Below are 16,031 nucleotides of genomic sequence, written 5' to 3' on the forward strand. Positions count from 1 at the left end.
TACTTAGTGCTTTTAAAATTTGCAGCCAAATTTAGGTAGAGGTGAAGAAAATATTCTTTTCCTTGCAGGGAACTTTTTTGCAATGATAATCACCTGAGGATGGTGACCACTGGGGTTGAGGGTCCCTGCCCACCTGTCCCGTCCCACTCCCACCCCTTTGCAGGGCTGGGTGGCAGCTCCAAAGGCCCTTTCATTAGGAGACTTAAAGGTTTGTTTGACTTAGCAGGGACTCACCCTATAAAAGAGCTTTTCTGTGTCCCTGAGAAGACCAAAGCCCCGTCCCTTCGGGGCAAGGGCCTGTGCAGCACCGGGTGCTGCTCAGAATGGATACCTTTGCAGAAGTCATCCATGCTTGGCTGAGTTTAGGAGTGATAAAGCTCTAGGACATCTCATGGTGAAGGATACCGTCCAGAAATTATAAACTAGCTCCCTTGAGAGTTTCTATATAGACCTTAGTTATCAACTCCTGTGTCCCCTCAGGCATCCCAGCTGCACAACATCTCCATAGCTACTTCTCTTTTTTTCTTTTCCTGTGCTTTCCCCTTCCCCTCCTGTGGCTTTTTCCTCCTCTCACCCTATCTTCATGCTAACACTGCTGCTGTTGGATGCCATTAAAGCACCAAACATCCGTCAAGCAGCATGTCCTGGCGGTTCAGGCTCTGCTAGGAGATGCTGATGGGTGCTGTGTTTTCAGCCGTGGTTTGTGCGTGCCCGTCTGCCTTCCTCTCTGCCGGTCCTTCCCATTCCCTCAGGGACCTTCCCTTGGCCAAGGGACCTCAGGCCATTGCGTCTCTGCCGGCCAAAGGCTGGGAGCTTGTAGGATCCCAAGAGCTGGCGAAGGCGGCTGCGGGCAATGGGTGCACAGACCGAGGGTTTGGGCTTTGCGTGTCCATCCCACCGTGTCTGCCTGTCCATCCTGTCGTGTTTGTGTGTCCATCGCGCCGCGCAGGGCTACAGCGTCCTCCCGCCTGACGTTTCACTGAGGTTGTGATGAGCCTCTTGAAGCAGGGAAGAGCTGTTCCTCGAGCGGCACCGGGGCGGTAGTAAAGCAAAGCCCAGCCAGCATCTAAACCCGCCGCGTTCCCATGGCTACCGCGTTCTCCAGAGCAACCGGGACAGCCGCGACCCAGCGCATCCCAGCCTGCGGCACGGAGCAGCCCCCAGCCCCGCTGCGGGACCAGGTTGTCCCCCGCATCCCCCAGCCCAGCCGTCCCGCTGGGACACGGCACCACCGGCCCCCGGGACGTGCCTCCTCGGGCCCTTGCGAATGCATCCCCACGGGGTGCCGTGGTGTGAGCCCAAACGATGGGCACCCCGACGTGGGACACTGGTGTAGGTGCAGCCCCTGGCTTTGGGGCTGCAGAGAGGGGCAAAACGTTACTTGAAAACCTCGTGGTTATGTCCGTAGGGCAAAAGTAATCCCGGAGGAGTGGGAACATGTCACCATTGGCGCAAAGGCAAAGCAGATACAGGGATGTGTTAAAGCTGTTAATAAATGGCTAAATGCAGTAAACTAAGAGAGCATTTCCCTTTGTTCTCCACTTTTGATCTTATGTTTAAATCAAGCATGAGCTCAATGTCTACTTGAGTTTACTTTTATAACTGTAATTAAGGGAGACTAGAGATCTCTGGAGTGTTGTCGTCTGCTTATTTTTGTATGCTGGCTTATGTTAAAATCTGTCATGCATTCCCGGCGGAGGGCAGGAGATACGGCGCCAGGCTTTCACAGCCCTTATTGAAACACTTTGTGTACCACAATCATTTCCAGGCAGCTTTTCAAGCCGCTCTCACTTCTGGGTGGCTGGAGGAGTTTCCTTGTTGCAGACCCTTCTTGCAAACCCCGCTCCCCAGCCCAGCCAGCAGCAGGGGCCGTCTCCGCTCCCCAAAAGCCGGTCTGCACGCCGAAACGGGGGTGTGACGGCTCACCATCGTCGGACCCTGCGCTGAGGGAGCTGCTGCCCAAAGGACGCTCTGCTGCCCAGCATCAAGGAGCTGCCGTTAAGAGAGAACGTGGATGGGACTCCTCCTTGGGAAGGAAAGAGATGCGCTTTCTGCCCGTGGTAAGCCAGATGCCGGTGCCGGGGTGTCTTTAAGGGCACAAAAGGTTTGGGGAGCCCTAGTTTTGCTGCAGCTCTTGCCGGGGCATGCGAGGGGACGGAGGTGTGATCGGTGGGCACCAGCCTTGGGGGAAGGGGCAAGGGAGCAGCTCCTCACCCTGGTTTGGTACTGCGGGTGCAGGAGCAGGTTGGTAGGGGCTGGTTCCTTTCTGTCCCCCCGAAATTGTCCCAAAGGGACCATCAAGTCATGAGAGGTGCTGGCAGAAGCTTGCTCTGCAAATGCGGTGCCGTGATACTCCGCTGATGGGACCAGCTGTTGCACGTGGGATGTCAGAGGCAGAAACCGATGTAGGGCCTTTGCTGTGCAAGTTTTGGGGTCTGGGTTTGGGGGTTGTCTTGTTTTGTTGGGGCATTTCGATTTTCACATGATCTGAGGCTGTTGGGAACTGCCCAGGAAGCCTGGAAATGGCATGTCAGTAACGCCACACGCCGAGCTGCGGAGGTGGGGAGAGAGGCGTTGCATCCGCTCCCCCTGAAATCGGGCTTTGTTTTACTTTTCAATTAAAGACTTAGAGCTTGCAAAAGCATACGGCTCCCCAGAGACCCTAATGCAAAGCCAGGAACAAACAGACTGAGGTCTCTGATATGTCTAAGCAGGGTATTTTCAAGATCTTCCTTGATCAGAAATATAAGAAGTTGGTATGAGCTCAGCTTGAGGGAAAAAAAAAAAGATTACGCAAGGTGCTTCAGGAAACTTGCTGTCAGTAAGTGAGAGAAAAAGCCCCTGAGCTTCCTTGGTGGAGAGCGGAGCGTAACTCTGGTCATGTGTGCATGGAAGTGCCTTCAGGCTGTTTCGCTGTGAAACAAGACTCTAGCGTTGCTTTCCTAGTACTCTGGGAGTACTTTGCATTTTTTAATTAGTTGCATGCTTTTGCTTTTAAGGAGTGCAACTTCTTACGCAGACCTCTGGGCTGTCCGAGGTCCAGGAGCTGTAAAACCTCCTGCGAGGTGCGGGGCTGGTCGCACCACCTGCACGGCTGTGCTCCGGGTCAGCTCTGTACCTGCTTCCATCGCTAGCTTCACCGTCCTGCAGCTTGCAAACAGTTCATTTCAAATGTGAATAAACAGAGTTACTGAGTGCGCTGGTGCTTGCCCGGCTCTATTGCTGAAACCTTAGCGCTCTCGTTTACTGCCTTCATGGCTGTGATTTTGCTGCTGGTTGTATGCTACCGACAACGTGGTTATTTTGCAACATTAAATACAGTAAATATCAAATACCCTAAGTACGGTCTGATATGATCCAGTACGATTTTGCTGCTGTTATTCTATATTGGTTATATTTTTCATTTTATTTTTCACATTCTGATCTTAATGCTTTTGCCGTGCTACAGAATATGCAGTTTACAATTTCAGGGTCTGCAGTGGCTTCATGTTATTTTTACAAACAGGCTACAGAGATGTGATGCTGATGTGTAGTGGCATTGTACAAACTAGGGATAACCCCACTTGAGTCCAGGCAATCCTGCACAGCTGGTGTGAGAGGAAACCAACACTGTAGGGCTTCAGCAAGGAGCAAAACATGTTTTTACTTGTTAATGGGTGGTGCTTTTCTTAGTCTGGCCTTCTAGGCTTAGGTTTCTGTCCCGGTGGCTGTGAGCACCAGCCCCTATAGTGATCCCCCTCTCCGAGGCAGTCTCATCTGCTCTCTTGACACCAACCTTTGCCTTTGCAGGAGCTTGACTTAGTAAAGCTTTTTCATTTGTTGTTTCAAGTCTGAGCATCAGAAGACGTATGGTTAATTCACTGCCATTGCAAAGATTATGGTAAACACGAAAAATACCCTTGCCAGGTCACCAAAAGCTGTTCTCTGGGAAAAGAAAGGGGAGGAGAAAAGGAGCCAGCCTGCTCCTGGGTGCTCCCTGGGGCTGTGGGGTTGGGAGTTTGTCTGCTCCGAAACCCGGTATGGGTTCTTCCCTCCAAGTATTTACGTAATGCAAAAGCAAACGTAAGTTGGAAATAGTTGACCGTTTGGTCCTTATGCTGTATGAGCTGGCAAGGCGAGTGCTGGCACAGGCACCGGCAGACCCGGGGACGTCCCCAGGTCTCGCAGCCCCGCACACGCACACACCACCCACGCCAGCTCCCCGACCGCCAGCATGCCCTGCTTTCCACCGACCGCCTCCCGGTGAGCACTGCGCTCAGAGCCTGGCTGCTTTCTCTGGGTTTACCTTACGCTGTGTTATAAAAATGAGGCCCTTAGTAATTTACCGAAGGACTGAAGTAGTATATTAAGTTTCACTTTCCAGATACTGGAAATAACATTATAAGGAAAAAGTAAGGCTTAATACAGCAAAATACCTTGCTAGTTGCTCCCGTCTGGCTCAGCCAAAGTTATCACAGCGTGCGTTATGAGAAGGTAATTGCCCCGTTCCCATGGCACAGTCCTGTTGTGGCTGTTCTGGAGGGTCTTTCTCCTGCAGATGTGTGGGGATGCTGCTTTGATGTGATGAAAACATAGGATCGGTGATGTCCTGTTCACAGGTTCTTTCTGGGAGATATAGCCTAGTTCTAGCCAAAACCTCGCTGCTCACTCTGATTGCACCTAAGACCTCAAAAAGTCCTAGGATTGTAGATTGCACGCATACAAAAGCGTTAATTGTGCATGATCTCTCTCTCCATGGGTTTGTTATCAAGTAAGTGGCAGATCCAGGAGGAATATATTTTGCTTAGATGTTTTTGTGAGTGTTTCTCCTTCCTACTGCTTGTGCCGCCCCGAGCACTGCCAGTGCTGCCGTGGACAGCTGTGAACATCTCCTCCAGCTCCACAGTGTGTGCTCACAGCACGTCCACCACAGGTCTCCAGAACGTCACTGAGAAGAACCCTTGCTTGGAGGGGGTCTTGTGGAGTCATCCTTTCACTGTGCAGCTTTGGGTGTCTCTTTTGGGGGATCTGGCTGCGTTCTCCTGCCATGAGATTTAATCCAGCCCAGCTGCCGTCCCAGCCTGGCCGAAGCCGTGCAGAGGAGCGCCGGGCGAAGAGCTGGGAGGGGAGAAGAGTTACCAGGGCTCTTCCAAAGATGCTCATGGATATGAAATTAGGTGACAAGTAAATATTCTGAGCTGCTAGAGTTACTGCTTTATGTATGTGCTGGTTGCGTTATTTTGCTCTATAAACAGCAGTAGGATTTTAGGTTACCCCTTGTGTAAGAAAGCTTAGATTTATAACAGGGGAACCCCCTGGGCTGTCCTCATATGGGCAGGGAGGGAGAGAGACCACCTTGATCGTTTGGAGATGAAGAACAAGTGTTTTATGTCAAAAATTAAGGGGAAAAAATTGAATTGGAAGACATCCTGGAACAGTTCTGGAGCTACAGATGACATTTCTCTTGCCAAGGCTGACCAGAAACACGATCACCAAAGCCAATATAATCAGGAGAGGTTCTAGAGATACACTTTTCCAAACAGCCCTTTAACGCTTCCCCCACCTGAGGGGAAGGTGTTGTACGTGGGGGTGTTCACAGGAGCACCCAAGAGCTGCCACCAGTCCCACCTCCGCCGAGAAGAGGACGGTGAAGGGACGCTCAGCATGACGCATTGCACTAACAGGATTTGTGGTTTCTCACCTGCAGGTGACGCAGGATCTTACATCTGCTTCCAACGGCCCGTGCAGACTCTGCTCACATCCTCCAGGCAAGACACGTGTCTGACTGCCCCAGCAGTTCCCCACCAAAGAGTCATGACCTCAGGGGTCTGAAATACATGGAAAGGCTCACGTCAGCTGCCTGGCCTGGGGGTACAATCTTGGACTTGTTTTGCCTCATGAAATGGAGTTGCGTTTGGGAAAGCTGTAGAGGTGATGACTACCTGCAGTAGTCACCGCTGCACTGCAGTGGAGCTACCTGTCACGTCTAGGGTGGGAATGAAATTTTAGAAGCCCACCCTCACTGTTGGTGAAGGTCATACTCTACACAGTGCCCTAGCTGGAGTGGGAGGGTGGGAAAGCACGGGAGAAACTAAGGGGCAGGAAGGAGATAGAAAACTCAGTGCCATTCAACTAAAAACTCGGCAGTGAGCACAAAAATCTGTTGCAAGTGTAGGCAGCTTTACACCTGAGACCTCCTAGCAGAAGCTTGGTCTTCAGAAATCACCCGTGTGTTCTGATGGATGGGTGTACCTGGAGGCTGGTGTTTGGACATGCTGTGAGCCACCAGGACCTTCTCTGTGAACCCCGAGTCTCATGGATGGGCATCACAGGTGAGCACAGATCAGCCCTCCTGAAAACACCATTTTGCTCTCGTGATGGAGGTGTCACCCAAGGGACCAGGCTCGAGCCTCCCTCCTTCCCAAGGCAGGATGGGGAGAGCTTTGCCAGAGCACTGGAGAATTCAGTTCCTTACTTATGGAGGTTGCAGTGCCCCAGGATAGAACTATGTAAAAAGGACTGTAGAAATGTAAAAGGAGATGAAAAATGAGGTTTCACACTCTGTACTCCCCGGCCACGTTCCCCCCCCTCGGCTAGGATCTGTGCATAGCACGTCCCCCATGACAGGTTGGGAACATGGAGCAGCTAATGCAAGAGATGATCTCTTTTCACATTCACTTGCTGTTTTTTCCCAAAGAAAATAAATTTTTTAAGTTAAGTTTTTCACTGTGTCTGTTCTAGAGTATGGACAAGAAAGGTTAGTTATAAATAATGTAGAGCTGCATCCCCTGTTGAGGGGAAGGAAAATACAGGGAGCCTCATAAAGAGAAACAGAGCAGCACCCTCGATGGATGGGGATGAGCCAAGAGAGATGGGGATCCCACCAGGCCACCAAAGCCCTTCTCCTGCCCATGGGGAGAGCTGCCCCTGGGCCTCCGGCCAGGTGGCAAGCAGCCACGTCTGCACAAGCCAACCCCGACCCTGACGGCAGCTCCGGAGGCTTGTCGGGGCAATGAAAAATGCAGCAAAGAAGGTTGGATCTGAGCACAGAAACACTTAAGTGGGCTGCGCTCTGGAAACTACTGGAAGATGAGTCCAAAGAGGAAGGCATCATCTTCCACCCAGCTTTTTAATCAGTTCAACCGATTTTTTGTGCATGGCAGAGGGGTGGCATAGCTGCTGCCCGGCCAGCGCGATGCATCACCCCCATGTCCCCACCACGTGTAAGTGGTGCCTGTGTGGTCGCTCTGCATCAACACACTGGGAAAAGCTCTTCCCAGGGATGAACCATCGCCCCACTGCGCTCCCACCTCAGGACAGCCCGGCGACGCCGTGCCCTCGCTTTGGGGAGGTGGACAACTGACCGCCGAGCACTTGGTAATTCATCCTTGGGCACCCGAGTAACGCAAGCCGCACCGGAGGCCTGGAGCCGTAGCCTTCCACCCCTGCCTGGGTTTCCTTGCTTTGTTTTGTCCTTTCGTTCCCCGGTGCAGAAGATCAGTCACTCCTCAGGCAAAGCGAGAGGGACGACGACTCACTGATGGAGAAAATGAGCTTTTGGTGATGGGCTGTGAGACAAGTTCATGTGGGAAAGGATGCAGGGGAGGAAGAACAGAGGTTGCATGGAGTACGGGGTTTGAAAGGACCACGGCGAAACAGAGTAAGGTGGAAAATGCCTTGGCATCCCAGCCAGCGCCTGCCTCCTGCTTCAGGCACAAGCGCAGCCGCAGCCTGGAACGCTGCTCTCCATCGGGACCGGCGGGGAGCGGGGCTGCTGGCTCTCAGCACAGAGCGGCTGCTCGTCGGGAATGTCACCTGCCCTGGGATGGGAAGCTGAAATGCAACGCATGTGTTTGAGATCCAGCACCTTTACTGTTAAGGCTGGCCACTTTATTTTTGCAATGCTAAGGGTGTAATGGCTTTCTATGAAAAGCCATTTTATTTTGTATGTAAAGGAAGTTGTAAGCATTAATAGAGCAAAATATGTCTTAGTCATTTTGTGCGGAAAATCAGAAAGCTTTTGCTTTGGCCAAATAGAGAAACAGCCCTAGACAGAAAAATAAGGCGAAAGTGATGTGCAATTGTATTAGTAGCTAAATATGCTTTATCTTACAGTTCAAGAGAGTTTAATTCTAATTTTTCAGTAGAAACTTCTGAGAAAGAAAGCACTCAAAAATGATTTTATTTGCTCTTAATAAGTCAAACATAGAAGTGACTCCACGTGTCCACTCCACCCCAGAAGTCCTCTCCATGCCTTTGCTCTCCTACATGGAAGAAAGCGATGGGAGCAAGACATGGCTAATGCACAGAGCTGAGGCTGCTCGTCTCTCCCTGTTGCGGTGAGCCGGTCTGCGACACTGGTCTGGTACCAGAGCTGGGAAATCACAAATAGTTTATTGATGGAAACTGTCATTCTTTTAATTATATACTGAGTATTATGCTTCATGGCGTTCATGAAGTTACGCAGAAAATGAACATGGAATTCCTGAATAATCTGCCAAAACCAGCAACAGGCCATCAGGGGACATGTTGATCAGTGAGAAGATGGCAGTACCTCCTTGCTGCACATGTTTAATGTTTGTTCTCCGTGAAGGGAGCCGGTGCTGAAGCCCTGGCAAGGGCTCCTTGCGATACCCATGCTCTTCCACCTCACCTGCCATGGAGGTTCAGCCCTCTTCAATCCTCCATTGCCCACACCACATCTCCCTTCTGTCAGAACACCACAGCTTGGCGAGGGTTTAGGTCCCAAGTAAAGCATCTTCCAGGAATTTTTGGACTGCAGGATGGTTGTGTTGGGCTTTTGGTTTCCATACAGATAAACACAACTTCAATGTGTTGGTGGTGGTGTGGTTATTGTGATGACGCACAATGCTCTGCAACAAAAGACATGCATTGCACTCTGGTTACTTTTAAGTTAATAACTTTTTGATATCTCTGCCTGACATAGCATCTAGTACCAGGGCATTCAACTTTCCTGAGTTGTCCTTCATGGCTATATCACATTATTATTATTCCTTTAAGACTAAAACATGTTTGTCTCCTAACAGCTAATGATTTCTTCAGCATGTGGTTTCTCATGTACGCTTGACTTTTCAGTCTTGTGTCATACAGCGATGGGAAAAATTGAACTATTTTTAAAGGTTTGTTTTTTTTTTTTTTTCTATTTAAGTGGCAAGGTTTTAAATGAAAAGGTCTGTTTGGGAGAAAGACGCTCCCCTGCCTACTCTTCCTATGGCTTTGTCACAAGACACACGTTGTGAGCCGTGCTGCAGCAATCACAGCATCGCTGGATGGCTGAGGGGGCAGGGACCTCTGTGAACGCTCCAGCCCAAGCCCCTGCTTGAGGCAGGGTCACATGCAGCAGGCTGCCCAGGACTTTGGAAACACAGAAAATCAGGTTATAAAAATAAACGTAGAAAATCAGGGAGTCCTGACGCACTGCTGGGGCAGGGCTGACTGCAGCAAAGTTGCCCTCATCATCCTCTTCCCTATTGTGATTAGCGTAAAGGCTGTCTGCCGTTAAACTACCGTTCGGAAAGCAAAGGATGTGCGTCGTGCTGGGCTTGCTGCCTTTCAGCTGTTTCACACCGAATCTGTAATTCAGAGCAGCAACCTGAATCCCAAACAAGCGTGAACTCCTCATGGGCGCTGGGATTAAAGGAGGATGCGTGGTCTGCCATCGAACATTAGTGGTCCCTGGGACAGACGGACACTCTGTACTTCTCTTCAAGTATTTCAGCACTTTGGGGCCAGCTTTATGATAAATATAACCTGTCACGAGGAAACTGTAGTTTAGGAGGAAGATTTGCTTTGTAGGGGCACGTTAAATCCACCGTGGGCGCGCGTGTACCCTGCGAGCCGGTGTGCTAAATTATGTATCCGGCAGCAAACTTTAATGGAAGTTTTGAATTCTTTTATTGCTTGGTTTTCTACTTGAAGAAAAATTCATCAAACGGGGACTGCTAGGAAAGCAGATCACAGTGCAACTTTTCAAAAAAATAGGTCTGCTTTAAAGACATCACTTGTTTCAAGTCTGCTCTTTACACAGGCCGTGGCTGGCAGTCTCCAGCCGAGAACTGTTTTTTCCGACGGTCGCCCACAGGACCCCTCCCTGCGAGGCAGCAGACCCTTCCCCTGCTTGGCCGGCCGCGAAGCCCCCCGGGTGACTCCTGTGCTCCGATGGCTCTGGCTCCCATCCCTCAGCGGTTTCTCAGGAAGCAACGTGGTTTTGACAAAGAGGTGACCCCACGTTCCCCTGCCGTGTCTTCAGCCCGTTCCCTTTTCTCAAATTACGAACTTCTTTGTAATGAGCAGAAGGGGTTATGAGCATTAATGTCATCCCACCTAACTTTTGCAGCCCATAAGCTGAACTCAGGGACTTCTTAGATACCAAAAAACCCCTGTCTGGTTTGCAAAAAAAGTAGATGGAAGAATCTGATAGGTGAATGATTTGCTCATTCCTTCATTTTCCTTTACCCCTTTACCTGCACTAAACTGGCTCAGTATACTATATTTAATAATTTACTAACCTAATACAAGTCATATATTGCTCTTTCAGAACAGTAAAGCAATTACCTTATAGCTGGCATATAGCCTTGCACATATGGTTCCTGAAGTTACCTAATTACAGTCCCAAATCTGAATACCTCAATTTAACAGAGTGCCAGAAATCCTGCTGCTAAAAATGCAAAGAGACCGAGGTGTTATTCACTTCCAAAGAGCCATTAAGATCGGCTGAGCTGCACCATTTTATACCACCGCGGCTGTGGCTATGCATGGCTGTTCCACTATAGGAAGCTATACAGGTTGGAGAAAGCGTCTGCTTTTCTACTTCTGTGATTATTTTGACACAAAAGAGTATGGAGTATGGACAAATCTATCATTCCTTTTGAAAATTTTAATGTTTGACTTTTATTTTTAATACCTGGTCTTCAGCTGCATCTTACAATTTTTTATTACCATGAGCTGTACTTTTTTTCCCATTTTCTCTAGCAGACCTATCAATTCTAAGCTGCTTTCTTCCTCTGCAAAGTCTTGGTTAATTGAAAATGTCAGTTATTGTATTTGATGATATTTTCTCCCCTATTCTAACTCTGGCTGTGATAGTGATTGTTGTGAGAAGAGACTTTATCCTAAATCTAGTCATAAGGACACAGTGCAAAAGTCTCAGCTGCCATAAATCAATAAGGGATTCAGGAGAGCTACTTCAGCGAACAAGGATTTAAACCCCAGTTCTCCCGCATCTAATACTTTGTAGGAAAAGTACAGGTATTTTTCCAATTTCTCTTAGTCTTCTTTTAGTTTCATATATTCTACATCTCTACCAGTGCTGCTCTTGGCTTCGTACAGGGATGTTGAGACCCATGAAATTAAAGAAGTCTGATGGAACAGCACATGCGCTGCTTGCAGCAGCTGCATTAAAGCATCGGGTGCCGGGGATCTGCGCTCCAAGGTATCGGAGGTGCCTGGAAACGGCCAGGGAGAAGATTCAGCTCCACTGAACGTAGCTGCCGAAGCCAGGCAGGATGCCCACGCCACCCCGTCTGCTCTGCGGTCAGCAGGGAGGAATGGGGCCCCAGGGAGACAACAGACCCTTGGGTTTGGTCGGGATGTGTTCCCTGGAGACGTTTGCTCCTCTCTTGTGGAGGGTAGTTTGTTAGATGCCTGGCGTCTAGATGGTTAAGGTTTGGGGAGATGAGTCCCTTCCCAGCTTCCTAATAAATCTGAACACAAGTCAAAGATGAAGAAAAACCTTTAGATTTTTCTTTTCACCTGCAAAGTTTAGGAAAATGAGTTGAACATTAGGAAGCACCAGCGCAGTGGCAGCAGACCGTGGCAATGGGGGAAGCAACTGAAGAGCTGTCTGGGTCAATTACCTAGGCTGTTATGATTAAGAATTAAAATCTGATCCTCTTGGAAAGTCTGATGTGGGGGATTGCATGGAGAAACTGTTTGTAGAAAAAACAAAAGTGACAATTGCGGCTTACTTCCTTTAAGATCTGAAAACCCTAAAACTGCTGCTTCTACTGCTGCACTGGGAAGATGCAGGAGTTACCGGGAAGTGCAAGACTCTCTCTACTATTCCACGCTTTCAGGCAACGTTCAGCTTAATCTGTAGCAGAAAATTAAGGCAGAAGAAAATGTGCAATTGAATTTGAGCAAGGACCCGTGAACCACTCTTTCCTGGAAGAACAATGACCCTCTCGTCATCATCGAAAGAAAAGTCTACCTGCGGTATCATTTTTATTCTCCGGCTATAGACATAACTCACTCTGCATCTTGTCCAAACCTCCTTCCTAATCATCATGAAAGAGGTTGACAAGGTGCAAGATTATCCTCAAATATGCGCTTTTTCTTACACTTATCTGACTGTCCTTCAGCATCTGACTAGCAATGAATGGGTATAGAAAAGAAAAATGAATAAGGAGGGGAAATGAGCACGGGGAGAAGAGCTCTGCACTCAGACAGAAATTGTTATTTCACTTTGGTTGTGGAATGGGAATCCTTGAAGTCTCAGCACCTTTTGGTGCCGATCTGTGATATTTAATATTCTCTAACATGCTTTCTCAGCTGACATCCCTTTAATTAGCTGATACTCCTCTTTACTCTCTATAGCCACGAGTTTCCAAAAGTACTTCAGTGACTTAAACCCAGCCACTTCCCAGGAAATTTACGTGCTTGTGGTGTCTCAAAAGTGCCACCCGCTGCAGAATTGGGGTTTCCCCGTCTCTCGGTGGCAGGTTACTGCGGGGCCGGCCGTGGGTGGGCTGTACGGCACGCTGCCAAGGAGGGAATCCGCAGCAAGTCCAGTGGTTTATGGCTTATAAAAATGACACTATTAAATGAAGTGAGACTTTGATTTTATGGGGTATGAAATGCTGCTTACATACTGCTGCCTTCAATGGAGATGATCATTAAGCAGTTATTTGCACAAGAAGCTTGGGTGAAAACTGGATATTTCCCCTGGCCTGGGGACGTGCTGCCGACAGACAGCACCCGCTCTGCTGCTGGAAAAGCAGTCGAAAGCGAAGAGCTGCCTCTCCTCCGTGTCACTGGAGAGGAGAAGCATCCTCATGTCTGCCTGGGCAGACTCGCGCAGGCTTTGGAGATGCTCTATGACTGCGTTCAACATAGGGACATAACGTGTGTGCATGTATGGAACATAGACTATTACGAACAACATATGCATTCACGGCGTGTCAGAAACCCGCCCTGCATTGCCTCAACTGCTGTACCAGCGAGAGCCGACGCGGCGGGTCCTGCCCGGCGGCTGCCCGGTCAGAGGGACGCAGGACAGCAAGGGACAGGCAGGATGGCGCGGGGACGGGCGGTCAGGGGGATGGCGGGGGGTCTCGGGGCGCGGGGGCAACAGAGCTCCTCTGAAATAGCTCCCGGGTAGCGCAGCAAGAAGGTTTCAGGAGGGGCTTTGAGGGAAGAAAATAAAACGGCTTGGCCGCTGCCTGTGGCAGGGTCTTGCTGAGCATGAAGTGTTTCGTGAAAGAAATGGAAATTCTGGTCCGAGCTGTATCCAACAGGCCCAGGCAGTGATGCCGGGCTCGGCTCCGAGCGGGGACTGGGCTGCGTACTGGGGAGAGGAGCCCAGCAGGGCTGACTGCGCAGCCACGTGCCTGTGAAGATATATTGCGTTTATTATAAGCCGAGGAAAAAAATGCCGCCGTGCTCCTGTGGCACCACACTGAGAGCCGGGAGGGCAGGAGGGGAGCTCGGGCTGCCCGCTGGGCACGGGCAGCTGCCCGCGGGGACCGGGACGGGGCGGCACGGGGGGACACAGGGCTTGTGGAGCTTGCACAGAAACATCATTAAGTAAAATTTGAATATCCGATGTCGGCAAGAGGTTTGATCCAAAGAGATACTTTATTTTATTATGAACATATTCCGTACCCAAGCGGCTGCTTTTCTTTTAACGCACATTATAACTTATTCTAATGTAGCAGAGAAATATTGCTCCAGTTTGCAGTGCCTTTATTAAAGCAATCTCTATTCCGGCGGGGTTTCCCCTTGGCTCTGACCGAGGGGCTGGGTCGGGCTGGGCATGCTGAGCCCGAGGCTTTGCAGGGCAAAGGTTGGGTTTTCTCTCCATCAGTTTTTACTGGTTGTTTAGAAACTCACAGTGGCACTTGAAATATGCGATGAAATTCCCAAAGTGACCAGGTCACCACTGGTGCAAAAGCTTTATTTAAATGCGTTGCCAAGAGAAGTACGAGGAGTCAGGAGTTAGGGGAACCTGTAGGTCGTAAGGAAGAACAAAGTAACTGCTTTTGTCTTTTGCCTTCCTTTCTGTCACTGCAATCAAGCTTGCCTCTTGCTTTTCATTTAACAGTCACTTACCGATTTCAGCAATTTCACTTGTTGAAAGGCGAAGAGAAGCAAAGGAGAAGCAAGAGGCATCGCTTCCACTCGCTGTTCCTGTGGTTGCCTCTGCCCCCGGCGCCCCACACTGCACGGCCGGAGCCTGGGCAGGCGCCCGGGGGCTCAGCCCCTCGGCTGCGGGCACGGCCGCATCCTGCATCCGGCCTGCCGCAGCTCCAGCTGCGTTCTCCTGGGCTCTGGGTGTTATTATCGTATTAATTCATACGTGGTAACCTGACAGTAACATGATTCACAGAGCCAATAACAGTTTTTGATAACAATAATGCAATTGCTAAGCCGGAGTCCTTAACCAGTACAGCTCAGTAGGGAAACATTGACTTCAGATATGTTGTGCTGCTTCAGCTCCTAATAGTCAAAATACTTAATATTGATTTCTTCTTCTTTTTTTTAAAAAAAATGAATCAGTCATGGCGTACTGTTTCCTTGCAATTAATGTCTTTAATATGAAAACACAGCATTGCGTTGTGCAGGTTTGACACTTAACCAAAGTAATTAGCGTATACAATAATGAATCTTACAATTTTTCCCCACTGTAAGGAATAAAATAACTGTAAATAAATTGTTAAAGCCTGGCCATCTCACCAAGCTTTTAATGCTTTGTTCAGCACGTGAGTAAATCAAGCTCTGCCCATCCTGCTGCTCGTCCTACCCGGCAAGGAGGAGCTGCCGGTCCCCAGCCCCACGCGTGAGCTCCCTGCCCTCGCCGCTGCCTGCGTGCACATCCCCGCGGTGGTTTGCTCTGTGCAGGTGAGGCAGTGCCAGCAGCGCCCGTGCCACCGGACAGTCCGAAACCCTTGATTTTTCCAGTCCTTGGGAACAGAGAAGAGGTTATTTCTTTGCAACAGCCTCCAAGGACAGGGCTGCTAGCTGGCATGCCAGCAAAAGGCACTGCCGAAAGTTGCACCGTGTCCTTGACGTGGGCACAGCCAGCGCGTGGGACACGTCCCCGGCGGCTGGGTCGCGGTGGCCCCGGGCACCGACCCTCTGCAGCAGGAGCGGGGACACACCAAGCACCCGGCGTCTGCTGCCAAACGTGCCTGTCCCAGCCCCACGGCACAGACCCCCCCCTCGCCCATAATCCCTCTCCCGGAGCAGGTACCATCTGTGGTTCAGTGCCATGAAGATGTCGTTTAAATAGGATGAAAGCACTCGGCTTAGTAACGATGGGTCTTTAGTTTGTTTAATCTGCCTTTTGAGAAAATCTGGGGGGGGGGTTGCATCCAATTTGAATACAGGTATTGATGAATTCACATCAAAGAGCCCTTAGTAGTAAACAGGTAGGAGAACTGCAAAAGCTGCATAAAAACGCTTGCCACCTTCAAATGCCTGTAAAAGCACAAACGCAGTTCCAGCACGGGGATGCTGCCAGAAGGAGCTGCAGCTCCCGGCGGCGGTGCGATGCTGGGGAGCTCTTCAAGCATCTGTCTGTGGGCAACAGCTTTAAAGTCCCCGTCCAGGACAGATGCTCTGCTCACGGTTCATCCTTAATGCCTGAGTTCACGCATTTTCATTTTGAAGCAGGTTTTACAGCAGTTCGTGTTGCATTAAAATAGTATTTGTTACAGGCAGAAAGTTTTCATGTCAGGAGAAACCCTGGTATACCAGTATTTGAGAAAAGTGATACAACCATGCTGAATTTTTGAGCGGGCGTTGGAACAGCT

General features: G+C 49.8%; 1 protein-coding gene across 1 annotated transcript; it reads left to right on the forward strand.

Moving 5' to 3' along the window:
• Window positions 1–853: 853 nt before the first annotated feature.
• On the forward strand, window positions 854–13,275 carry LOC121233724. The gene is made up of 5 exons (XM_041128066.1): window positions 854–984; window positions 1,050–1,181; window positions 1,769–2,060; window positions 10,028–10,218; window positions 11,329–13,275. Exons 1-5 carry the CDS (start codon window positions 854–856, stop codon window positions 11,360–11,362), a joined length of 780 nt encoding a protein of 259 aa, XP_040984000.1. The 3' UTR covers window positions 11,363–13,275.
• Window positions 13,276–16,031: the final 2,756 nt, after the last annotated feature.

The sequence above is a fragment of the Aquila chrysaetos genome, chromosome 12, assembly GCF_900496995.4.
Source record: "Aquila chrysaetos chrysaetos chromosome 12, bAquChr1.4, whole genome shotgun sequence".
Taxonomy (NCBI): domain Eukaryota; kingdom Metazoa; phylum Chordata; class Aves; order Accipitriformes; family Accipitridae; genus Aquila; species Aquila chrysaetos.